The sequence below is a fragment of the Lissotriton vulgaris genome, chromosome 3_1, assembly GCF_964263255.1.
Source record: "Lissotriton vulgaris chromosome 3_1, aLisVul1.2, whole genome shotgun sequence".
In the NCBI taxonomy this organism is placed as follows: domain Eukaryota; kingdom Metazoa; phylum Chordata; class Amphibia; order Caudata; family Salamandridae; genus Lissotriton; species Lissotriton vulgaris.
In genome coordinates this window covers 968,615,612-968,642,676 of record NC_141689.1, presented here as the reverse complement: position 1 = coordinate 968,642,676, position 27,065 = coordinate 968,615,612, and the positions used below count along the sequence as shown (strand labels likewise).

Genomic DNA, 27,065 nt, shown 5'->3' with positions numbered 1-27,065 from the left:
GGATGTTGTTGCTGGTGGGTGTGTGCGCCAATGCTTTACACATTACCTCTGGGATAAGCCTTACTGCTCGTGTCACGTTGCCAAGGGGGTGAGCAGGGGTTATTCTTATCGTGTAACTCCCTTGCCCTGGCTAGAGTGGTGGTTTCTGCCTGGCTTAGGCGCAAGCTTCAGCCAACCAGAAATCCCATTTCTAACACCTACCTGGGCCCCAGGTTGCAGTGAGCAGAGTCCAGGAAGTGGTAAGGAGACAGACTAGTGCTGTCTCTTCCCAAGACAAAAAGTTGTTTAAAAAACGATTTTCACTTTCTGTGTTTACTGTCTATGCCTGTTGTTGTTACAGTTAAAAATTGTAGTTTTAGCCTGCCTGTAATTACATATTTTATCACCTGTGTTGTGTTTTAAATTTGTGGTTTTCCATGCCCATGATTGCCTCCATTTAGTGTGTTGAATTGTGGGATTTGTAGTCCAATCTCTGTAGTTTGCCCTCTCATTCCTTGGTGTCAATTCTGTTTATCCTCCAAAGGTCTCCTTTGCTCTGTGCTAAGACCTGTATGTTAAAACAGTGCACTCCCAGCCACCATTCTGCGTTCACAAGCCAGTGAAACCAACCTCCCTGGCTTCCGCCCCCCCCACCCCCCCCGCCCCCCACCGCCCCCCACCGCAACAGGGATTTTTCTACATCAGAGGGTGCTTCTGTGAGCTGTTTAAACTGTGTTTTACTAGGGCCTGTGCACTTCGTTTTTTTGCCAGCAGGGGGAGTAAACCTTTATTCAAACAGTATTGTTTGATTTCAAGCTAGTGAGACCCTTACCTGCTGAAGTCCAAAGTGTAGATTGAGCCTGCCTGTCTCCAAGGAGATTCTGAACAGGGGAAGCAGCTTCCAACTCCCGGGCCAGCAAACCTTGTCTGAGGTCGCTGGGACCTTATATGGTCTGCTAGTTGTTGGTACATGTCTACACTGATTGGTGGTTGTATCTGGTGTTTCTATTGGCTTAGGGTTAATGTCCTCATTGGTTGGGTATTTGGGGGTTCTGATTGGTTTCTGGGTCTGTGATTCAATCATTGTAGGGTTAGGATTTCTATTGGAAGTAGGGACTAGGGCTTCCTATGTTATTGGTTGTTCGGAGTAGGGTGGGACTAGGGCTAGGGTTAGACCTTTAATTGGAAGTAGCGTTTAAGGCTTCTGGTGTTATTGGTTGCTGGACTAGGTGTGAGACTTGGAGTAGAGTTAGGCTTTCTATTGGAAGTAGGGACTAGGGCTGCCTGTGCCATTGGTTGCATGGACTTGGTTTGGGACTACTGGTAGGGCTAGGGCCTTTATTGTACGTAGAGATAAGGGTTTTTGAACTGATTAGGTGCTTGGACTAGGACTAAGATTGGCTCTAAGGTCCTGGTCTCCTATTTGTTCTTGATTTTAGGGCTAGTATTGTGATTGGATAGTGTAAGGGCTAGGGTTCCCATTGGCTGAAGGGGTCACCTGATTACTAGGGCTATAAAAAAGGCCAGGCTTAGGGCGTCTCAGCCCGGGCATTGACGGTAAGGGCAGAGAGGACAAGGGCAGTTTCTTGTTCGAGACTAGGGCCAGAAATGCTGCCCTTTTTCTCATATAGCAATACCCAGCCCACACCATCCATATCCGCAAACAGAGCTACACACTCACACCAAATGTAAACCACGCACAACACTATGCACAGATTAATGTACCAGCCTGTACTACAAACCCAACCAAACCACATCTACACACCCTACTATCCCAACTACCACACATATCCACCATCACCGACTAACAGTACACAACTCTATCCTATACCACTAACCAATACACTCCTCAATAACACGCCAATCAACACCATGCATAACTACATCCCATTCAGACACACTCTCCCTGCTGTAATTACACCCAACAGACAACCTTTTATTACTAACAAACGTATAATCATCCTTCCATCAGTTGTTGAACAAACCCCCTCCTCTCCCTTTTACCATAACACTAACTCACAACAAACATACTGCACACCACCACACTTTGTAACTCTTGCAACAAACCGGTCTAAGATAAACACTCTCACCTCCTACTTCATTCCCTCCTACACACAACATACACTCTACTCATAAACGCATCACCACCCCCTCTAAGTCACATCCTCCTCTCACAAACAATACTACACAGCCAAATCCATTGCATGAAACATATACATCATCACCCTTTTTCACTATTCCTCAAAAGCAAAACATATCACACACACCAGCACAACAAGATCTTCAAAGCGCAACACCTCATAATACTTACCATCACAAAATACAAACATATACCTACCTTTCAAACCACACAAAGGAACAAACTCCAATGCCAAGCTTTCACTCTTCCAACACACCTAACACATATACAGCAATACAGCACCTCTCTTCTAACCGCCTCTCATCCTTTGGACAATTTAGAACATTACTACATGACCCATATGCTGCACCACCTCCCCTGACTCGTACACCTTCCGCCTTAAACACACACACAAAAATATAAGCAACATGCCACACGTCACAACTTTCCTTCCCCATGTCTACTTCACAACAATGTTACACCACAAAAGCAACACAGCACTCCAACTCTCTCTCAAACACCATCTCCAACAGTAAACAACCTTTACAACGAAACTTTTACAACGCACTACCATTACGACGCAACTTTTACAACGCAAACCAAATACAACGCATTGCGCTGGGGGGCGCTCTAGGATAGGGAATAAGTTTAATGTACTATCCAAAACCTTCCCTACTATCCACGGGGACTGAAGTTGGAATAGTAAATTAAACTATTCACTATCCAGCGCCCCAAAGCACTATGTGTTGTAAAGGCATGCGTTGTAAAAACCGCGTTGTAAAGGCATGCGTGGTAAAAGCATGCGTTGTAACGTCATACATCCATCTCCAACACATACACATGCAGACCCATCAAAAATCCTTCTTAGCATGCTGGATGAGGAACATGATACAGAACAGCTGCACGATTGCTATCCTAATACAGCTAATACCAGCACTAAAAACACAACCGCTAAAAACCCACACAACACTGATCACTCTTCTACCAAACAAAGTCCCACTATCACCAAAGGCCTCTCACTAAACTGTCTACTAATAAATGCTTGATCCCTTTCTAAAAACAAGCATCACATCTACGACCTTCTCACCGATGCAAAACCAGACATACTATTCATAACCGAATCATGGTTGGGAGAAGATATGGCTCCAGTCCTGCATGAAGCCATTCCTTTAGGCTATCAAATAATCACCCAAACTCGTTTAGCCAAAAAAGGAGGTAGTCTAGCTATTGTATTCAGGCAAACAATACATATCACTAAAATTGACAACATCTCCATAAAGAATTGTGAGGCTCTTCTAACAAGATGTAATCCTACACCGTCTTCCTCCTGTAACTTGCTGCTCCTTTACAGACCTCCACCTAGCAAGGCAACATTCCCTGACTCACTTCTAGACACAGTTTCAAACCTGATAACAATACACTCCAACCTATGCGTTCTGGGTGACCTTAACATTTGGTTTGATAAACCCAATATGACCCATCCAAAAACTATAATCACCGTCCCAGACTCATTGAACCTGCATCAGATTGTCCACAATCCGGCACACACCGCTGGACATATCCTAGATGTCATTTTTGCTAATACTGAACTAGTTACTTTTCAAACTATAACTCAAGTCACATGGTCAGACCACCACTTGCTTGCCTTCCAACATAAAACAGCGCTAAGTGACTCACCTAAAACTACCTTACATCCATCCACCTATCGGCCGTGGAACAAACTCAATTTGGAACTCTTGGACACACAACTAACATCCAGTATAAATCTGGAAAACATAAATTCTGTTCAAAATCTATTTGAGTGGCTACAGGAAGCTTTTGACATCCTGATACCACTCAAAACCACACAACAGAACAAAAGAAAAAAGCGCCTTGGAGAAACATAGAAATAAAAGACCTAAAACAAAAATTAGAAAGCTGCAATGTACCTGGCTCAAAACAAACGCCAAACACGACAAACTTCACCCACAGAAAATTGACAGATTATACAAGTCGGTTATCAAAAAAGCTAAGAAAAGGTACTATTCAGACAGAATTCAAAACGCTAAATGGGCAAATAAAGAATTCTATAAAGTACTCAATGAATTTTGCAAACCAAATTGCCTAGAAGGAACTCATCCTGTTACTCAAGATTTCACAAACTGGAAACTCGTTACATGGACAAAGTAGACACATTGGAATCGTACTTAAAACGGAAATAAAGCACCATTACTTACCCTTGTACAAAACAACAATCCAAGAATGCTCTAATCAAGCCTCTCCGTTCCTTCCAACACATCTCACACGATGAATTGATGACCTGGTTAAAGCAAGCAAGCCTGCCGGCACCCCTTCTTACCCCTGTCCACCACAAACTTTCAAGACAATTATTTTAACAACCTCTGCTGCCACTCCAGTAAGAAGAATCCCCAACAATTCCTTAACTTCTGGAATATTTCCAGAAATACTCAAAAAGTCATACATACGCTTTTTACTGAAAGAAAACTTGGGCCCACTGAACCCTGACAAATACAGACCCATTACAAATTAACCGTTCCTGGGCAAACTGATAGAAAGAGCATCGTTCACCCAGATGTCACAATTAATTGAAGAGAATGACATACTTTCAGACTTCCAAACAGTATTCCGTCCGGGAAGAGGCACTGAATCTGCCCTCCTTGCCATCTGGGATGACCTGAAGAATACAGTTGACCGCAACAGGGTTGCTGCGCTACCCCTTTTGGACCTCTCAGCTGCCTTTGACATGGTTGACCATGACACTCTGAAACAAAGACTCTATCAAGCCGGCATAGAGGGAACTGCTTTAGACTGGATAGCGTCCTACATTCGAAACAGAACTAATGTAATCTACACCCCACCTTTCTTGTCCAAACCATACTCCACAAAAGCAGGGGTCCCTCAAGGTTCTATCATCTCGCCCATGCTTTTCAACATCTACATGAAGTCATTACCAGTACTGATCAATAAATTTCACCTCACGTGCTATAACTATGCAGATGACACACAAATACTCTTTCAACTTGAATTCCCCAAAGACATTGGAAAATCACCAATTTTCAGCTGTCTCAGAGCCGTGGATCAGTGGATGACTTGGAGCCATCTCAAATTGAATGCTTCAGAAACTGAAATACTCACGTGTGGCGATTGGAAACATTACAACCCGCTTGCCGCATGGCCTGATGAACTGGGATCACTGCCTAAAGTATCGAAGGAAGTAAGAAACCTCGGAATGACCATGGACTCCAAGCTGTCGATGAATTATCAAGTGGATAAACTAGCAAGATCAAGCTTTGCTACTATAAAAACGCTGTGATTAATTTTCCCTCATTTGGGATTTCCACACAGGGTCCAAGCTACCATCTCCCTTGTTCTGTCCAAACTCGATTACGCCAATAGTCTCTACCACAGATCACCTTTAATGACCATGAAAAGAATACAACGGATTCAGAACTCGGCTGCCAGACTACTATTGCATATCAAACCGCGAGACCACATCTCCCCTGCCTTGGTTACTGGTTGCCAGAAGATCCACGTTCAAGCTGCTTTGTATCACCTACAAAGTAATACATGGAATGGGACTGCTCTTCATCCGGAATAAAATCACCAAACACATTCAACAAAGGAACCTCTGCTCTAAAGGCGCATCTTGCCTCAAAATCCCACCATACAAGAAAAAAACCATGGGTGGCACATCCTTCTCTGTTCAAGCAGCCAAACTATGGAACTCTTTACCCCCCAACATGAGGCCCACCGACAACCATTTTATCTTCAGAAAACTACTCAAGATTTGGCTCTTCCCCACATAAGCACCATACGCAAACAGAAATTTACAGCATATCCCTCTGTATACAAGCATTTTTTTTCCACTGTAGATATGTACCTATCTTTGTGTATCACTTTGTATAAACATGTAAAATAATTATGTTGTTGAGAGAAAAAATAATAATAAATAAATAAAAACCATCTTTGGTCTTCATGTACATACTTCCATTGTGCATCTATGTACCTTCCATGTACTTGGATCTGTGTGTCTGTTACTTTTCTCCTGAAAAAGCATATCCAATGCACTACCCTATTTCTCATCCTGTGCCTCTATCAATATCTTTAATCTACATATACTTACCTCCATTATGTATCTATATACTTTCAATGTAATTATATATTCATCACTTTCTAATTTTAGCATTTCCAATGCACTACCCTATTTCTCAATTTTTTGTCAGAGAGAGGGATGCACACCACGTTTTTATCATATTTTTTAAGTATTCATTATATTTATCCACCTTTGTTCACAATTGCGTGCAGATCGGAAAAGGCATGCCCAACTGCCACAAGTTAAGAACTATATATGAGAAGGGACTTTGCAGCCCCAGAACCAATTGCACAGCATCACGCCGCTCTGAGCGTGCTTGTATTTTCAAAAAACATTTAACCATTGTAATCAATGTCCCGACTTTTATCTATGCGTTTTTCTCCTTTTTTAACCATTTTTTCTCAGTGTAATCCACAAATCCACGTGCTGGGGTAAGGTGCCAATTTTCAATTTTCTAGTATTCAAACTGTGCCGAGGCCTCTTGAAAGAATACGACAGATACTGAAGTCCATCACAAGCAGTCTTTTATTTAGTGTAAAAACCCAATGCATTTCGGGCAGCTGTGTGCCCTTCTTCGGGGGTCACTACAATTAATAACAACAAAATAGATAGTATTAAGCACTTCTCTTCAAAGATAAATATGTATATACAAAAACGTTTTCATAATATTTTACTCAATCAATTAATAATACTGCTACCCGGTGCATAGTATAATCCAGTTTTGTCATCGTGTCATAGATTCATTCTGCGACCAATCCCTCCTGTTCAAAATATAAACTGTCTCCTCCAAACCACCCTTACTCTCACAGTCTTTTGACAAAACCCTTGCTGGTAACCATCCTTTCCCTAGTACTTAACCCTCATATAACCATCCACTGCCATTTAACTCATATAACCCAAAAATGCGTTGTAGTTGGAGCGGGTTGCTTAACAGATTTATAAGTTTTAATACATGTCGATTACTTAATTAGCATGTTACCGTGATTCCGCTCTGAAACAAAACTACCCCACATCATCGCGCATGTTTCTAATCTAAAAGAAAACGTATCCGCCTGCTAATTCAACATACCTCTTCTGCTTGTTTTAATTAACTATCCTCATCGCCATGTTGCTCCAACAGTGAAAGTACTCTTGTTCCCACCCCCTCTCTTAAATTCCTCCACTCCCCCTTGCTCCAACCCGATTGGCCTGAACCTAAATTAGTGTCATTTACCATTTTCTCGTTATCTGGATAAACTACATTTCCCAAGGTGCATGTTTAAAACCACTTAATACATAATCTGTCCTAGTCTTTGCTCTAGTGGAAATCCCGCTGCAATCACAGTCTATCCATTTGCTTCTTCAATGCAAGCAATTTCCCTGTCGCTTGCGATGGGCTCCGATGTTTTCTCCGGCTTCGTGGATCCAGAAATGTTCATTATTTACTTGTTCTGTCTCTCAGAATATTCTACGGGTGCAGTCCCAGGGTAGGGCTTAGTTATAAACAATTTTTTGTCAGAGAGAGGGATGCACACCACGTTTTTATCCTATTTTTTAAGTATTCATTATATTTATCCACCTTTGTTCACAATTGCGTGCAGATCGGAAAAGGCATGCCCAACTGCCACAAGTTAAGAACTATATATGAGAAGGGACTTTGCAGCCCCAGAACCAATTGCACAGCATCACGCCGCTCTGAGCGTGCTTGTATTTTCAAAAAACATTTAACCATTGTAATCAATGTCCCGACTTTTATCTATGCGTTTTTCTCCTTTTTTAACCATTTTTTCTCAGTGTAATCCACAAATCCACGTGCTGGGGTAAGGTGCCAATTTTCAATTTTCTAGTATTCAAACTGTGCCGAGGCCTCTTGAAAGAATACGACAGATACTGAAGTCCATCACAAGCAGTCTTTTATTTAGTGTAAAAACCCAATGCATTTCGGGCAGCTGTGTGCCCTTCTTCGGGGGTCACTACAATTAATAACAACAAAATAGATAGTATTAAGCACTTCTCTTCAAAGATAAATATGTATATACAAAAACGTTTTCATAATATTTTACTCAATCAATTAATAATACTGCTACCCGGTGCATAGTATAATCCAGTTTTGTCATCGTGTCATAGATTCATTCTGCGACCAATCCCTCCTGTTAAAATATAAACTGTCTCCTCCAAACCACCCTTACTCTCACAGTCTTTTGACAAAACCCTTGCTGGTAACCATCCTTTCCCTAGTACTTAACCCTCATATAACCATCCACTGCCATTTAACTCATATAACCCAAAAATGCGTTGTAGTTGGAGCGGGTTGCTTAACAGATTTATAAGTTTTAATACATGTCGATTACTTAATTAGCATGTTACCGTGATCGCGCTCTGAAACAAAACTACCCCACATCATCGCGCATGTTTCTAATCTAAAAGAAAACGTATCCGCCTGCTAATTCAACATACCTCTTCTGCTTGTTTTATCTGTCGTATTCTTTCAAGAGGCCTCGGCACAGTTTGAATACTAGAAAATTGAAAATTGGCACCTTACCCCAGCACGTGGATTTGTGGATTACACTGAGAAAAAATGGTTAAAAAAGGAGAAAAACGCATAGATAAAAGTCGGGACATTGATTACAATGGTTAAATGTTTTTTGAAAATACAAGCACGCTCAGAGCGGCGTGATGCTGTGCAATTGGTTCTGGGGCTGCAAAGTCCCTTCTCATATATACTACCCTATTTCTCGGCATATACTTCGCTCAATATATCTTCTAGCCCAACCTTCTGACACATCTCAAACTTCTTCTACTATTCCTTCCAATGCACTACCCTATCTCTCATCCTATACATCTATCAATATATCCTCTACATCCACTCTCTCATTTATCCCAAACCCCATACCACTACTATGATTGCCAAAATAACCCTTTCTAGACTCTCTCCTACTCTAACCCTCCTTGCATCATCTGACACCTTTCACTATACCGACCCCCTAAAACAAACCTTTTTAAACTCTTTCCTCTGAGTCCTCCAAAACTCTTTCTTACTCATCCAAAAGCCTCCTCCTATTGCTAAGACCTAAAAAAAAAAAATCTTTCACTCTTTTATCCCTCCACTACCCTTTTCAATCGGAATTAGCAGATTTACATGTTCACTTCTCAAATTCCATATTAAACAATACTGATATACTGACTAACCTACCCACCACTTAAAATGTACTTTCATTTTTCACTATACTAATTTAACACTAATCCTCTATGGGTCCTGGAGTAGCGTGCTACTCGCCGAAAAAGCGCTTTGACACCTCGTCAGGGGTAGTAAGCGCTTTATAAATGCAATTACAATACAATGCAATACAATTGGAATTGCACAGTGTATCTACTTGATTGTCTCTCAGAACCCAGTGCTCACATCCTATAGCAAGTGATGTGTTGTACACACACTTTAAAAAGTCTATACTTGCAGGAGGAGTTCCACACCTAGTATTTCCAATCATTATTGCTGGTACCCTTTGCTATCTAACCAGATAGGCCAATAAAAGATCTTGCAAAGGTTGATCTTTTGGAAGACAATAGTGGGAGGTTGCTTGGGCGGTGGTTTTGATGTTTGTTTTTGTGTACTTTAGCTCTTTTGTTTTCGCTTACACAGTGTCAAAGATACTTATCCCTGATACTCCGTCTCGAGTATCAACTTCAGTGATGTTTGACTCTTTAGCTGTGTCATAGTATAAATTTACAGCTGTAACAGTCAATCCAGTGCAGCGTTAATGTTGTGTACACATGAGCTGTATAAAAGGCTTTCTGTCGTTTTATTTCCAGGGTCATTACGATTTAACATACTCCTAATTTTTTTTCTAGTATTCTTGTTTGTCCTTTCTGCCCCATCTCCCCATATTGTTTTTATGTTCAGTGGTTATAAACCTTCCTTTTCACTCATTTAGCACATCGAGATGATCCTATCCGATAAGGACTACTGAGCAGTTATGATTGAGCGTTTACTGTATATTGTTCCTTAGCACTCGAAGTGTGCAAGAGCTAGACTAGTTTCTGCACATACTGCTAAAGTGCCTGCTCTACACTTGTAGTCCAAAGAGTAAGGGGGAGATTATATGAGTGCACTCTTATAGTACAACACACTACTGATGGGTATATTATCTGATATTTTATGACCCAGTTTTGGTCAAGAAATATGCAGCACAGGTGGAAGCACAACCAGTTTAAGGGCACCTGCACTTAAACTGTGCCCGTGCTTTTTATTTTCACAATTTGTCCCCGTACTTTTTGTGGGGGGGGGAGCACCCCTTTCATTCAGTTGTTGCACAGCAGGCAAGTAAAAATTATGTGCACGTGGTGTCCTTTGCTATGCCTTTTGATACTAAAGTGATATTTTATGAAAAAGGTACCAAACCACATTTCTTTTTCCTAGAAATCGAAATAGGTGCTAACTATGTGCATCTATTTGTCCGAGACATATATTTATTTGTAAGACTTGGGCAGGGTTTTTTTTGTGTGTGTGTGTGTGTGTGTGTGTGTGTGTGTGTGTGTGTGTGTGTGTGTATGTTCTTTAGGTCTACTTAACAAATGTATATATTACTTATGGTTAAATATATGTATATATACTCTATGCTTAACATGTTTATGGGACAATGCACAGTTTTCAAATGTTGTTTGATTAGATTCTTATGGGTCTCTGTTTTATTTGTCTATCACAATATGTGAATATTATCATAACTATTTTATCTACAGGGGATTCACTATTCAAATATTGAGAAAGATCAAATTAAAAAAAGTTATAAAAATACACAAATTAGCTTCAAGTACAGCAACACTTGAAAGTCTGAGTTTATACAACACAACTTTAAGTCTTCGATATATTATGTTCCTTATACATGTATACCATTTCTATGTAGTTATGCATCTATATAGTTATTACTTTACTCCTACTGTAGAAGAGAAAATAACTCATTTGACTCTCTCAAATACACTGCTCCATCTCACCCAATACCTCCACTCTGACTCAACCTAAACCTCATTTTACTACCACGATCTCCCAAACAAGCCTTTCTAAATTGTTCCCTCATGTAACCTTCCTTTGACTCATCCTTAACCTCACTTTACTACTATAATTTCTCGAATCCCTTTCTAGAGACTCTTCCTCCTCCATATCATTTGCATCATACCTTTTACTTATCCCAAACCTCATAATACTAATATGATCGCCCATATAACACTTTCTACATTCTTCCCTCTTCTATCCCTTCATTATCCTATTCAATCCAACCAACAGACTCGCATGGCCGCCATTCAGGTTAACTGCTATTTCCCTATAATAATCCACCACTAATCCTTTTAGGGTTCGGGAGTAGAGTACTATTCACCAAAAAGCACTTGGACACCTTGTCAGGGGCTGTAAGCTCTATATAAATACTGAAGGGGCCACTTCGATATTCATCCTCTTGAATTAATTGTGAATGCCTTTATCAGATATTTATCGGTGGTCCCTAATAACACTGCTATTAACATTTGTCATGCCGAGCTTGGGATCCCATATATATCTAATTTGATTAAGATTGAACCTATTTTGCTATGACATAAAATATGGGTAACAATACAAATAGCTTCTACCGGGATATTCTCAATGATTGCTTAAACCTTCATAGGGTATTTTCTATTCCATGGTTAAACTATATTAGAAAAGTCATGAATGACATTGGCCAACCAGAATACTGTTGAAGACCAGACAGTATTACATCAATTTCAAGAAAAACATTGACAGCTGACTGTTTAATAAACTTAGTCTATCAGACTCTCACAAGAAATTGTTAAACCCACAATCTTGGGCAACCAGTTGTTGATGTCATGTAATGGCCTTCAGCCCTATCTTGTATACGGAACTTTGGGGTTATGATAAAATGTTGTTGACTCGTTTCTGTCTGGGGTCTATTCGTCTATTCATAGACTTATAGGTTTTCCGGTCACAAATGATTGGTCCAGAAACTTGGGTGTTTGCCCGTGGGATGTGTCACAACAGTCTACGATGCACATTCTTATTTTGTATATTTTATTCTGTTCCAAGGTGTAAAGATGGATAGTGCCAATCTTAAAAATTCTGGGCTGGAGACAATGTAGCCCAGCTTTTTTGATGTTACAACTTTTACAACATGAAATGTTTACTACTTCTATTACGTGTTTGAAATGTGATTAATTCGAGGAAATCAATGTGAAACTTTCATCCTGGCTCTTAACACATGCCTTTTATATTGTTCTTAACCATTTTAACCATATTATTCTTCTGCAAGTTTCTGTTTGTAATACTATGTGATATGCTTTTATGATTTATATTTTAAATCGAATTAAGCTGCTTTTGAATTGAGTGTATATATATATATATATATATATATATATATATATATATATATATATATATATATTTATTTTTTTATATACATATGTACGTTTCTTTTGCTAACAGAATGCATTTGTGATTGTTACAATGATGCCAACAATAAATTGTCCTGCCCAGAAATTAAGGACCCTGTTACTCGCATAGCAAGCTTTATTGGCTGGAATATGCCCCTTTCGTACAAACTGTAAATTTCATACACTGTAGTTCCATGTGATATCACTAAAAATACATGGGTCTCTTAATTGCAGCCATTAAAAAAGAAATGCCCAGAATTGCAAGGGAATCCATATATTCACATATTTGTTTTTTTCTCCCATAAGAGTTCGTCTGTGTCTCCATCGGCCAGCTTTAGAGGTGCAGAGAAACACAGGAACTCGACAGATTACTCCTCTGAGAGCAAAAAACAGAAGACTGAGGAGAAAGAAGTGCCAGCCCGTTACGTATGTGTGCTGTTTAACTTTTTTATTTTGCATACAGGTCTAAAATTTGATACCACATGGTCCATCCAGTGTTAATATTTCTCTAGCTAACTTTGCCCGCCCCTAGTTTCGATTTTTTATTCTGGCGGGTAGTATATGCAGGGCTCCTTTCTCTTTAAAGGTTGGAGAGGAATTCCTGAATTTCTAAGACTTTGAATGGATTAGTAGCAACAACAAAAAATCCAACATTTAAGATATCCAATGTTTTAAAAATGTATTCACGCTTTGTGGAATTATACTCTAACATTATGGGAATTGACTATGAAATTGGAAATGTAATTCCCTTTACATAGTAATAAGTGTTTGGTTTAAAGGTACTGTCTGTTCTGCCATTACGCATTTGGTAACATATTAGGTGGCTTAACAGACAGATTGACCTTTACCTTTATGATCTGGAATTGCCTGGTAATCGTTTTCATTTGTTTTTGTTGAAGTATGTACTGTGCGAGTACAATTTGTTTTCCATTCTAGGACAGTGATGCTGAAAAGAGTGATGACAACTTGGTCGTTGATGTTTCCAATGAGGTTTGTTTTCTGTTTCTTCTAGCTTCAGAATCACTTACTGCTGTCCATTAAACTTAAGACCGATCTCATTGGTTGCTAATGCATGATTTTGTATACTGAAATGTTTACTTTGAATAGACCAACGACAACCAAACTTTTGGTCTGACACTTAGAAAACAGCTATATCTGATATTTCTCTTCGATGGTGTGTTTTTTGTTACAGTTAATGGACACTGACACCGACTGTTAATTTTGCCAACTAAAATTAAGGTTTTCAAAAAAGTACGAAACTAAATGTCAAGCGAGGGCAAGGGCCACCACAGCTTCTAATTAAAAGCAATCCCAGGTCCTTTTTACAAAAATCCCTTGAACTTTCTCAAAATGCCTTCAGATCATTACAAATAATAGCCCACCTTAATTTACTACTCCACTCTCTGCAGTAAGATGCCAAGCTCTTAATTTCCACAGCAGACATACCTTTGTGCCATGGACGGCAATTAATCAAAATGCCAGGGATAGCAGAAGTGATGGCCCACACCATTTACCCTTTACTTTAACTCACACGCACATGCTTACACATGCATTCACTCTTACTCACACTTCTCTTTCACATAAGCACACACATAGTGTACATTTAAAAGCATTTTTTTGCTTCCCTCAGCTGCCAGATAGGGTCATATTTCAGCTAATCATGCTTCATTTTTTTTATTACACTAATAGTAATTATAATACAAAAAAAACTGACTGAATACAACCAAAGTGGAGCCCAAACCCAGGCTGTTTTTGCCAACTCTGAGTTCATGGGTGACAACGGCAGTGCCGGGAATCTCAAGGGGCAAGCCAGGGGTCGCAGCTACAACGTCTGGTGACCCCTAAATTACACCCATGCTTTGTGCCCTCATTCTTTTGAGAAGTGCGCTTTGTATCAGATTTTTTTCCCATTTCAGAATGTCTAGTGTGTAATTGTTTCAATTGCCGAGTGTACTCTCCAAATCTGGGGATCAGGCTATTGGAAGACCATAGATTGGATTTGTAAGTCTATTGCTTGTTGAACTGCACAGTTGTAGCCCTGTGGGGTTTGTGGAGCAGTAGGGGTTACCATGTTGGATTATTTGGTGCCTTCTCCATGATAGTGTGCACAGGCATTCAGATTGGAACTATTGTGATTGTGTCATTTATAACCAAATCCAAAACGTATAAATGGTCATGTTGGTAACGTATCCACTGTAGGTTTTAAGAGATCTACTGAGCAGAAAACCCAGAATACTAGTGCCTCAGGGGGGCTTATGGCAGCAGTTCCCTCCAACCAAGTCTCTTGCAGGTTCTAGTCATCTAAGTCAGTTGAGCCCTCTTGGAGTCAGAAGTCCTGCTTTTTGTTTCTCTGAAGTAGACAAAAAGGAGGCTAACCGCATGACGCTCCAATAACAATTCAAGTGCCCAGGTGCCAGAATGTTCTTTGGAGGTGTGATAGTGCCTTTTATAACCAAATCCAAAGTGTGTAAATGGTCATGTTGGTAACGTTTCCACTGTGGGTTTTAAAAGATCCATTGGGTAGAAAGACCATAATATTTTTGCAGAGGTACAACCTGTAATATAACTGCTAACATGCTCCTCTATGTACTATTCCTTGCTTAATGTCAAGGTCCCATGTGTGACGTGGCACTGGATTCTAGTTGGTGTTGTCAAGCAGGTGACCATACTCAAAACCCTGATCAAATTGTTGTATACATTGTTCTTTCTTTTTTGCTCTTATGCGCAACATGCCATTTCTGGTCAGTTTGAAGGGTAACTCAGACAGATATGGATTTCAGTCTCATAGATGAAAAGGAATGGTAAATGCTTTAAAGCAAATGCCTGCTTCACTTTATGCACGTTACCAAACACCTCCTGTTTGGAGTCTTTATTTTGTTGTATAATTGATGGTGGAAGGGATATTGTGAACCACATGCTTTGAAAACCCTTCATCAGACGCTCAGCAAAGAGATGACTGAATGTGTTTTATTCTTTCATCTAACAAATTTATGTTTTCAAAATATAATTTCAAGTGCTCCCAAATGTAATTTCTTCGCTTTTATATAGTCTGTTTTGTATCTAATCCAGGCATTCATTGGTTTATAGTAGGTTATGTCAATTTGAGAAGGTCTACTTTTTAGGTCTAGCTTGACAGAGCAGGTGTTTGAAAGACCTAGTGTTGCAAATACTTTAAAAAGTTCCTATAGTGGACTTTGGCTCTGCCCAAATGAATATCCCCCTTTCACCTTTCTAATGACTATCCTTAAATATCACTCCACCTGCTATGGAGTGATTGCTTTGTGTAATACATGAGGGGCTGTTTTACACCTCAAAAGTACACTAAATCAATACACATTATAATATGCATCTCATGGATAATTTTATACAGACACCAGTAGGTTTTTGTTTTGTTTTTTCACTGCATCCGGCATTTTAAAATGTTAGTCGGGACCCAAAACACAAGCCAGACATATTGCTTGCTTAATTAGTTGTCATTGTTGAAGTCTGAAATTGTTACATGCTTTATGATTATTTTAGTTGTCTAGAAATCAATTGAAATGAGCTTAGCGTGTTTTATGGCCTTTCTTTGCACATGCTTTTGCTGATTAATAGGGCTATAAACTTGCTATAAACCTGTAGTAATATCAAAATGAATAGTGTATATTTCAAGATAACAAAAGTATCCATCAGTGTATCACCAGCGCACCCTTTTCATGTGATGTTTAATCAATATGTGGCTTGAGACTTGGCCCAAAGTTTCTAAACTTCAAAGATCTGGAGTTGCTTTACGTGTTCTTTGTCTTCACCATATCTTCATTCCCCCCTCCATTGGTTTGCTTATTTCACTGCTCCTGGAAGCTTTGTAGTAGACCGTATTCTAGTATTTGCATAGACTAGGAAAAAAGAAAGTGACGCATTTGTAGTATTCTTACCCAAACTTTAAAGGGTACCAGCACCTCTGCAAAGTCCAATTTCATCTTACTATTTCCAGTTTTAGGTTCTTTCTGGATAAGGTCTTCATTCCTCAGAATCCATTGTTTATTCCAAGTGGGTACCACTACCTTAGTTGTAAAACCAGTAGTTATAAACACCTAAAGAATGATCTCATTATATTTACAGTGGAGGGATTTGGCAACAAACAGTTGTGTGAAATTTTCATTGTTTACCTTGATTATAAAAACAAAAGGTTTTTGTTGTCTCGGTTTTGGAGATTGAATTTCAATGTAAGCGGTTTGTGGTCTTCCATTTAAGAAAAGGAGGCGGAATGTGTACATTGCATTAAAATGATACAACTCTGCCATTTCTGACATGGTTGAGGTATGATCAGTCCCAAACATCAGTCGGAGGGTTTATAACATAATTATCCACTGAATAATACATGATTTAGAGTACCTAGCTTGATAAAGCACAGCATTTGCTTTTATTGTTCTCCAGTATTGTATCTTTCATAGATTCACATGCTTGTATCTTCCCCATCGTCATGGTGGGAGTCTCCTGGTAAAAGAATAACCTTAGCAGTAGAAGAAAAACTGCCTGTAAACCATAGAGTAGTAAAACAATAGGCCACCTCTCCTCCTCATTATGTGGACCAAATTACAGCCAATCAGCTGCCAGCACCAGCCTACACCATTCTCAGCAGAGCCACTATATCTCAGATTTCCAACCGCCTTCGTGTGAGAAGGAGTCTCCCTGAGCTCAGCTCGATTTTTCTCTCTACTGAACTTTTGACCTTCTACAGTTGGAAGTAAGATACTGTTTTTTTTCTAAAAACCTCTAAATTACCCACCCCTCTGCAGGAATCAAAAACATCTTGCAGCCCTCAAAGCGGAAATTTTATCCGTCATAATGAAAGGGTCGATAGAAAAAGTTCCATCAGATAAACAAGGGACAGGATTCTATTTGCACTTTTTCCTAATAAAGAAGAGACAATCTTCCAAATGGAGGCAGGTAATGGACCTCCGAGATCTGAACAAATACATATAGAAAATCTCATTCTGCATGCTATCATTACAGGAAATCCTTCTTTTACTTTGCAAAGGAGATTACATGGTCTCTGTAGACCTTTTGGATGCATACTTCCATATTCCGATTCACAAGAAGCACAAAAGGTATCTCCGATTCATGGTAGCGGGGCGCCATTACCAGTTCAAAGTTTTACCTTTCGGCCTGAAGTCTGCCCCAAGGGTTTTCACAAAATGTATGGCTCCGATTGCAGCACATCTAAGGCAGCAAGGTCTCCAAATTTTCCCTTATTTGGACGACTGGCTGATAAAAGGACCATCGTACCAGGAGACACAAACGTCTTTACAGATCTGTATGAATCTTTTCCAAAGACTAGGTCTTCGTATAAACAGAGAAAAATCCTCTCTTACTCCGACACGATCTCTTCAATTCTTCGGAGCAATATTGAAAACTCAGGAAGTGAAAGCTTTTTCATCAGAAGAACGCGTAACGAAAATTCTAAACCCGACAGCATCCATAAAATCAAAAAAGTCCACTTCCATCAGGATCTTCAAGTCTTTGCTGGGAATGATGTCATCCTGTATCCCATTGATTCCCAACTGCCGTTTGCATATGAGACCACTTCAAGAATCCCTAGACAAACAATGGGTTCAAGCTCTAGGTTCATTCGACGACAAGCTTGTCATCAACTTTCAAATAAAACGAGCAGTGTCCTGGTGGGGGTATCAGGAGCAACTTGACAAAGCGCCTGCTATTCGAACCTCAATGTCCAAGTTACGTCATGACATCAGGGTTTGCTTATGCTCTCCCTCCTTTTCCTCTAATTCTGAGGATACTGAGAAAGATGAGATCAGAACCTTGCCAAATAATTCTAATAGCCCCAGCCTGGCAGAGGCAATTTTGGTACACAGAACTTCTGCAATTGTCAGTGGAGCCCAGGATAAAGTTCCCAATATTCCAAACTCTGATTTCCATGAGCAAGGGTCAAATTCTTCACCCGCAATCGACCTCTTTAAAATTGCCAGCTTGGAACCTTTCGAGCATGAGTTTCAGTCACTAGATATTCCTCAAGAATTTCGTGAAATCCTGGCAAGTTCTACAGCAATGTCTACTAACAAGTCATACACGGCAAAATGGAAAAGATTCTGTAACTGGTGTCTTGCACATAAGATTCATCCTTTTACTTCCTCACCGGAACAAATTCTTCCATATCTGCTTCAATTAGCCAGATCGGGACTTTCTCATTCTTCAATTAAAGTCCATTTGGCAGCAATTTGCAGATACCGTAGATCTCCAGTATGTCCATCTCTTTGGTCTCAAAGGTTAATTAAAGAATTCCTAAAAGGCTTATTCAGGAAATTTCCTCCAATTAAACGTCCTCCGCCTCCTTGGCATCTTAACATAGTCTTGTCACAGTTCATGAAAGCACCTTTTGAACCAATTCACAAGGCTGAGTTGCAATTTCTCTCATGGAAAGTAGCATTTCTTCTTGCTCTCACATCAGCCAGGAGAGTCCGCGAAATTCAAGCTTTTTCAATTCAAGATCCCTTCATGCAATTCAGATCGAATAAGGTGCTGCTAAGAACTAATCCAAAATGTGTCCCTAAAATACCTTCTTCCTTTCATTTAAATGAATCCGTGATCCTGCCTACGTATTTCAAGAATCCGAGCACTGCAGCAGAGAAAGCTCTTCGTATTTTGGACATTGGTAGATGTCTCAAGTTTTATATTGAAAAGACAAAATCTTTTCGTAAATCAAATCAGTTATTTATTGCTTACTTAGGACCTCAAAGGTTTGGCTCTTTCAAAATCCTCCATCTCTAGATGGATTGCATCCGCCATCGTCTTCTGTCAAGTAAAAGCGGGAAAACCTCTGTGTACAAAAGTACGTGCTCATAACACACGGAAGATGGCAACTTCAACTGCATTGCTAGCAGGCGTTTCGCTTCCAGACATATGCAGAGCAGCAACTTGTTCAAATGTCCGTACATTTACCAAACATTATTGTCTGGACACAGAATGGAAAGCAGATGCAGCAGTGGGACAAGCAGTTCTATGACACCTTTTTAAATAAGGTACATGTTTTTTAAATTTACAATTACTTTTCTGTAATGTTGTTTATACACAAAGGTTTCTTAATGACAAAAGTTGTTACATGTTTTTCTTACTGAGTCTTGTGGGAAAAAGAGAGCTTACGGCGCAGAGCCCTGAGACAAAGGGGGTCTAGCCTAGAAACGCTCTATGAAAAGGACTGCTATCTATTCTGATACAAGCATGTGAATCTATGAAAGATACAATACTGGAGAAAAAACGAGTTACTTACCTGTACACTATTCACATGTGCCCGCCCACCTCCCCGTTTCTTCTCGGTAGACCACCTTTATCTCTTGTTTCTTACAAAGCTAACTCTTGGGTGGTAGGAAATCTGAGGTATGGTGGAACTGCTGGGAATGGTGTAGGCTGGTGCTGGCAGCTGATTTGCTGTAATTTGGTCCACATAATGACGAGGAGAGGTTGTCTATGGTTTTACTACTCTATGGTTTCCAGGCAGTTTTTCTTCTACTACTATGGTTATTATTTTACTGGGAGACTCCCACCATGACGACGGGGAAGAAACCAGCATGTGAATCTATGAAAGATAATACTGGAGAACCATAGTGTACAGGTAAGTAACTAGTTTTTTAATTAAGCTCCTAGTGTGACATTAGTCCTAGAACTTGCAGCTGAATGCAGCAATATTGTTATTCTAGAGCCATCTGTTACATGAGAGTTGTTCCAGGTAAGGAAGTCTTGATTTTAGGTAATTAATGAAGCCTCTGAATGTTCCGTTTGAAGCTCCATTGCAGGTTTTCATTGATGTTGGATGGAATTGCATCATTCTTTGATGGTATTAGATTTGTTATGGTAATATTGTTTGTGGGTGAACTCATTTATTGATAACCAGCCACAAGTGTGCTGAGCCTAATTAAATGTTGTAATTCATATCTGAAGTTGTTGTTAGTGGCCACTAGGCAAGCTCATTGTTTGATAAATAATTGTATTGCCTGTTGCCTTATGATTTTTATATAAGTATGGACCTTTCCATTAAAATCCCCTGGAGAATGACCGACAACATTGTAACAGTTCGAACATGTACGTCCTAGCGGAACCCTTTTACCCTCTCAGTTTCCATCAATTCCAATTTATGCTGGGTGTCTTCCACTGGACATTTCAGGGTACTCTATGTAACCCACGCTAGCTTGGTACATGGTTTGTTGAGATATTCCATTTAGGGATCTGCCTTATGTTAGTCAGGCTTTGTTCTACGATCGCATTCTGTTGTATCACATATGGTTTTTGAAGCATGGTGTACTGCTTTGATTTTGACCATGTTATGTAGTGGTTGGAATTTATTAATATTTGCTAAATATTGAGCTGCAACTCGGTGATTGTAGTTCAGTTCCTGTTGCTGTAACTGTGCTCATTATTGAGAACTGCTGTTGTAATCGACATCTTATTCTTTTGCATTTCAACTTAGCGCAAACTTTTTCACAGTTTCTGAATTTATCACCTCTAGATTGTTGCATTGTGTCTTGCTGCAGATCATCATTTGGTCGAGTCTGGAAAGAAACCTCTTGATTTTTTGTGTGCATTCAGAAACAAAATAGAATGTTGCGACAGAGCTCCTAGTATGCCTCAAGTAAGGCCCGAGTAGCTTACCTAGTCCTTGTTTTGTCTTCACTTTCCTTGCAGTTTTACTTTCACCATTGTAAATGGAAAGCTCGAAATGCCAAGAGCAAACTGGACTGGATGAGCCTTGCACGCTGGACACTGAGAGCTCTACTTTGTCTGAAATTAAGAAAATAAACCATTCGTTTTTGTTTGGCAAGTTTAAAAAAAGTGTGTTGCGCTTTTAATGCCCAATTTTCTTCATTGCACAGGATCCCACTTCCCCACGAGGTAGCCCAGCACACTCCCCAAGAGAGAACGGCTTGGACAAAGCTCGCCTTCTGAAGAAAGATCCGCCAATCAGCCCAGCCTCTATAGCATCTTCTAGCAGTACACCCTCCTCAAAATCCAAAGAACACAGCCATGTAAGTCTTAGATTATTATTTTTTGAGGTGTGATCAAAGCAGTGCAATAAATGAAATGCCATGTGGTTGGGTTAAGGGAAATGCTATTTTCTGTAATTGCTTTACTAAATCTCCCTAAACGAGCTAAGTCCCCAGGTTTTAGGTTTGACATGTTTTCTGTGTTTGTGGTGATGGCCTTGATTGGACTGCTGATCTGATGCCATAAACCATTCAACACTGATTACTCACACCTGCCCAGAGTGGTGGTGATTGTGTTTAATTGTACCCCCTTCACATTTTTTAGGGATGTCCTGCCTTTTGCCGCATGATTCCACTGGTGAACATGTTTCTCATATTTCTACCATCCAGAGTTCAGATCATGAAAAGTTAGATTTAGGAATGACCATGAGGATCTAGGCATGAAGTTGTCTCTCCACCCAGTCCCTCTATGGTTTTGAACAGTGCGCCAGAATGCTTTGTGATTCAATATTTTGTATTTGGGTATTCTCACTGTCAATAACAAATAGATTGTGGTACTAAAACGCCAGACTAGGAGAGAACTATCCATTGCCATCGTAACAAAATGCTAATAAAATGTTAACTGCTGTAAAATAGTGTTAAGTATCCATCATAGTAACTTCTAAACCAGTTGCAAATATTTTGTTTGCAACTAGCTAGCGTCTTGTGGGCTATGAATTCGGTCATATATTGGTCGAAATGAGACATGAAGGGAGTACCTTTCTGTTTGCTGGTACTGAGAGCGGAAGGAATAATGTTTAATTGCCTAATGTAGACTGGTTTCTGAGCATCTGTACTTGGAGGCGGGTCAGGGAAGGGCAGCAGTTAAAACTAATGCACACATTCCTCTAAACCATTCACATATTGTTTTAATGTTTTATTATTATTATTATTATTATTTAAAATGTTATATAGTGCGCAGTTACCCTTGGGCATCCCAGCGCTTGTCCAGACGCAAACAGTTGAACCCTAGATAATCATTCATCAATATATATATACTAGCAGCCCGTCCCGACGTTGTCCGGGGGGGTCCCTCTTTGCGCACCCGCCATCTTCAGGGCCCCTAATTAGCTCCACACAGTTCACCGCTCCTCCCCGCGCTAACGGGCCGCTCCTCCCCGCGCTTCACCCACCTTTTAGCAATAAACCGCATCTCCAGCTGGCCAATGCTCTGTACAAACACGTACACATGTCTCTCTTTATTATTATTTTATTTTGTGTTCCACTTCTTAGCAATAAACCTCATCTCCGGCTGACCAATGCCCTGTGCAAACACGCACACATGGCTCTCTTTATTATTTTTTTATTTTGCGTTCTGTCTTTTATTTTCATTGTGAATGTGGTATCACATTGGAGACTTTCCACAGGCGTGTGTGAATGATACCGGGCCGCTTCTCCCCTTGCTTCACCCACCTCAGCCCGAGTCCTTTCCTCCGCTCCTCCCCGCGCTTCACTCAGCCGCACATGTTCCGATCCTCCCCACGCTTCACCTACCTCAGCCTGAGTTCCTCGCTCCTGTCCGCGCTCCTGTCCACCGCTCCTCGACCTCCTCGCGCTCCTGTCTGCAGCAAACCCCCCGCGCTAGATGATGTCAGCACGCAAATTCACGTCGTTAGCGCACACGCCCGGCGCTACTTCCAAGGGACTACTTTTTTATGAATGTATATTTTTTATAGAACTAATATTTTTTGGGTATATATAGCCTATGTCACTCTGCAAACCCTGACAATTCTAATGATGTATTGTGTGTTTGGATTGGTGCTGTGGTTCCCGAGTTTACCCCGTTTCAAAGGTTCAAAGTTCTTACTTTATGATAGTAGTATAGCTATAGATATAGATGTCAATGAGGCTTTATGAATTTCTCCTGTTTTTGTTTTCCTGTCCCGCCCCTGTTTTAATGTGTAATGTAGTGCGCCTGTAATTTGAAGTTTAGTGAGTGTTATTTAAATGTTCATGTTTTTGGTTGTGTGCCTGCCCCCTTGTTGTATTGCTCAGTTGTTTGCCCGCGTTAGTGGCCCCGACAGAAATAATGCTCCTAGTGCGTTTAGAATCACGTGCGTGTTGGATCAATGGCTGAAGGTTTTTCCCAATTTTCTTTTCAATGAATGTGTTACTTTCATGTAATGTTGCGTGATTGGTTATTTCAGTAATGCGTGTGGCGCCATTTGTTGTTTGCTTGAAGGCGTGGCCAACAGTATTCCGCGATTGGATGTTTGTGCAATGTTGTTTGCTGGAAGGCGCAGCCAAGAGTGTTGCGCGATCGGCTTGAAGCTGCGCCCCTTTGTTTATGTTGGCTCGGAACCCTGCGGAGTCAGTGAGTACTAAGCACTTTGCACATTCCGAATTTGCTGACCTTTTGTTTTTGCACATATTTGAAAAACGATGTTTATGTCACCACTATGATCCGTAATGCTGGTCAAGTCGACGTGCATAAAACTGTGTTTTGATCCACTATGATCCGTAATGGTCCTGAAGTGGACGTGCATATAACGGTGTTTATGTGTCCACTTAGAGCTTGCTTGCTGAAGTTGCTGTGTTTTGTGTGTGCTTGTGTGTGGTTGCAGAATCTGTTGTTTTGTGAGTGCTTGAAACTGAGTGAATGGGACAGCCCCTCTGCCAATATTACCACCCATATTGAGAACAACGCCCACAAGGAACTACTTTCTCCGGAATGTTGTTTGCTCTTCGTAATGTATATGTTGTAGAAATGTATAGCCTATGTCCATCTCCTGGACCTCCCCTTTCTAACGCTGTATTGGGTGTTATGGTGGATGGTGTATTTCTGGAGTTTACCCGCCTCAAAGGTTCCCAGTTCTCGCTTTATAATAGTAGTATAGATACACACACACATACATACATACATACATACATACATACATACATACATACCAATAGCAGCAGGTGAGAGATCAATAATTCACCAGATTTTTTTACACACAGATGTCCCCGCATCATTAAAGTTATCATAAGCCCTTCCTGAAAAATCATACTTTGAATCCAGACAGCCAGGCCAGGTATCAGCCTATTTAACTGTCATCATACTCGGCAAAGCTACCTCACAAATTTAAGCATTTGTGGAGGAGAACTATTTACTAGACAACAACTAAGCAGACTTTATACCAGGGTTTGACACTGAGACAGTAATTAGATTGGTCACTGAGGGCTTAATAATGATGGCAGACAATGGAGGATGAGGATCAGCTGTACTTGTTGGCCACTCTGCGGCACTCAATGATCAAGCATAATGATCCAACAGTTGCAAAAAGCTCATATCATAGCCACTGCTCTTAAATTGATTTCTTTTCCAACAGATGCCTACAGGTTCAACTAGGGTCTTTAAATTCATCTCTGTCTCCTCTGTTGGGGAGACCTCTGTGTGTAAAACTTCTGGTGAATTATTCATCTCTCACCTACTGCTGTTGGTATTTTAAGTGTATCCTTTCACCTCTGCTCCGTGCTTGTATTGAACTGCATGAGAGACTGCTTTGCAACCATGGCCCTTTCTGTCTGCTCCTTCTGGGTCCCTTCCTTGTGTCTCTCACACTAATGTGCTAACACCACGTAGTGTAGCGCGTTAAATCCAGACCTGTTGCCTTTGCCAACACTTATTTAGAAACTCGAAAGTGGTCTTTGTTTCATCAGCCAGGGTGGAAGGTACTGTTGTATCAACGATGCATTCTAAATTTTTATGTCCATGCTTGCATTTTAAATAGACCTCACTTTGCTCAATTAAGATGTAACTGCAGACATTAAAATCTGACATTTCATGTTCTTGAATTGCATCCCGTCTTTGGTAAATTGCTTACACTGAAGTAATTCGCCTTGGTCTCTTGAACATTTTATCCCCTCCCCTGTGCAGTTTTGGGATTATATCTTTCCTAGATAACTGCATCACCTGTACTGTAGGTATGTTGTAGATGAAGCTCAGATGGGACCCACATGGATCTTTCTGCACAGCAGCAAAATGGTGTCAAAATGTGGGTTTTATACTTTATTTTCTGGATGGTTCTGGTTGTAGTGCTTCACTGTTGTAAGATTCTTTGAATGTGCTGCATTAGTAGCACTAAAGGATGTAATGCATAATGGTAGACTCCGGTCTTGAAATGAATTGTGCATTTTTCTTTGCAATTACCAGAATACAATACAGAAAAAATGTACTCCTCTTCCTCATACTAGCATTTTGTTGAAAATTGACTGTGTGACCTTTTTCCTCCCACCAAGAATGAAAAGTCAACCACTCCAGTATCAAAGTCGAATACTCCAACACCACGAACAGATGCTCCAACCCCAGGGAGCAACTCGTCATCAGGTCTGCGACCGATACCTGGTAAGCCGCTATTAAGTTCATCTTTAAATAGCCTGACCGTGTGTTTAAAGTGATTTAGTATTGATACTGAGCTGATGGAGCTCGTCCCCACAAATTGTTTTCGGTAGGGCTTGTGATTCAAAATTTGGCTAAAATGTTCCACCCCTATAACTGAGTTGATAATTTAACTCATCCATTTGTGTTAATTCCAGCTGCAAGTTTGAGAACCCCTATGGCGGTGCCATGCCCGTACCCTACTCCATTTGGGATTGTGCCACATGCTGGGATGAATGGAGAATTGACCAGTCCAGGAGCAGCCTATGCTAGCCTTCATAATATCTCTCCTCAAATGAGTGCTGCAGCTGCAGCCGCAGCCGCAGCTGCCGCCTATGGAAGGTCTCCTGTGGTAGGTTTATCCTTTTGTTGATGTATAGATATATTTAATGTATCTCTTTTATTGGAAGATGTAGTGTCTACGGCACTTGATGTGTATGTTAATGTTTTGGACTATATTTTTAAATTATTCGTATAGTAGATGTATTCTTTTACCATGATATCTATGATGCAATCTATTATTCTGCTTTTCAAACCGACAGGTTGGTTTTGATCCACATCATCACATGAGAGTGCCAGGAATTCCTCCAAATCTGTCTGGAATCCCTGGTGGAAAACCGTGAGTTTCTGCATTATTAAATGAACGTAAATCTAATTGATTAATTGAATTAATGTAATTGTTTTTGCTGTCACTTGGAGAATACCATGTTTCTTCCATTATTTCCGAATCTGACAACCTCTGTATTCCACCACAACACATAGTTTTCCTCTACAACTTCTAACACTCGTCCCCTTAAAAGCAACCATTTTCTCCTTTGTTCTCCTTTCTGCTTCTTTTAACTAACCCATTTACCCCTTTTCGTCTGCCTCCATTACTCACCTTTACCCACAATCCCACTCCATTTAATCAATCTTCCCACTTTTCTCCCCTGTGCCACTCACATATTACTCGTTTTGTTCTCGCTTTTTTATACCTGCCTACTGTCCTTCGCATGCCTGCTTGCTTTCTTCCCCTTTTCCTTCCTATGAGACCCGCTTTTTCTTCTCTTTAGCACCCCTCCATATGTGCCCATTTCTTTTCTCTCCTTGTAGCCCTTTCCTCCCCTCCGG

General features: G+C 40.3%; 1 protein-coding gene across 4 annotated transcripts in view; it reads left to right on the top strand.

Moving 5' to 3' along the window:
- The window catches only part of LOC147727275 (transducin-like enhancer protein 4), a 263,396-nt gene that overhangs the window by 191,132 nt on the left and 45,199 nt on the right, over nucleotides 1-27,065 (top strand). For all 4 annotated transcript variants that reach the window (XM_086961337.1, XM_086961336.1, XM_086961335.1 and 1 more), the window contains 6 exons: nucleotides 12,888-13,007; nucleotides 13,518-13,571; nucleotides 21,446-21,598; nucleotides 25,817-25,922; nucleotides 26,114-26,307; nucleotides 26,498-26,574. In XM_086961337.1, coding sequence (XP_086817463.1) covers nucleotides 12,888-13,007; nucleotides 13,518-13,571; nucleotides 21,446-21,598; nucleotides 25,817-25,922; nucleotides 26,114-26,307; nucleotides 26,498-26,574 — 704 coding nt within the window. The remainder of the gene's footprint in view (nucleotides 1-12,887; nucleotides 13,008-13,517; nucleotides 13,572-21,445; nucleotides 21,599-25,816; nucleotides 25,923-26,113; nucleotides 26,308-26,497; nucleotides 26,575-27,065) is intronic.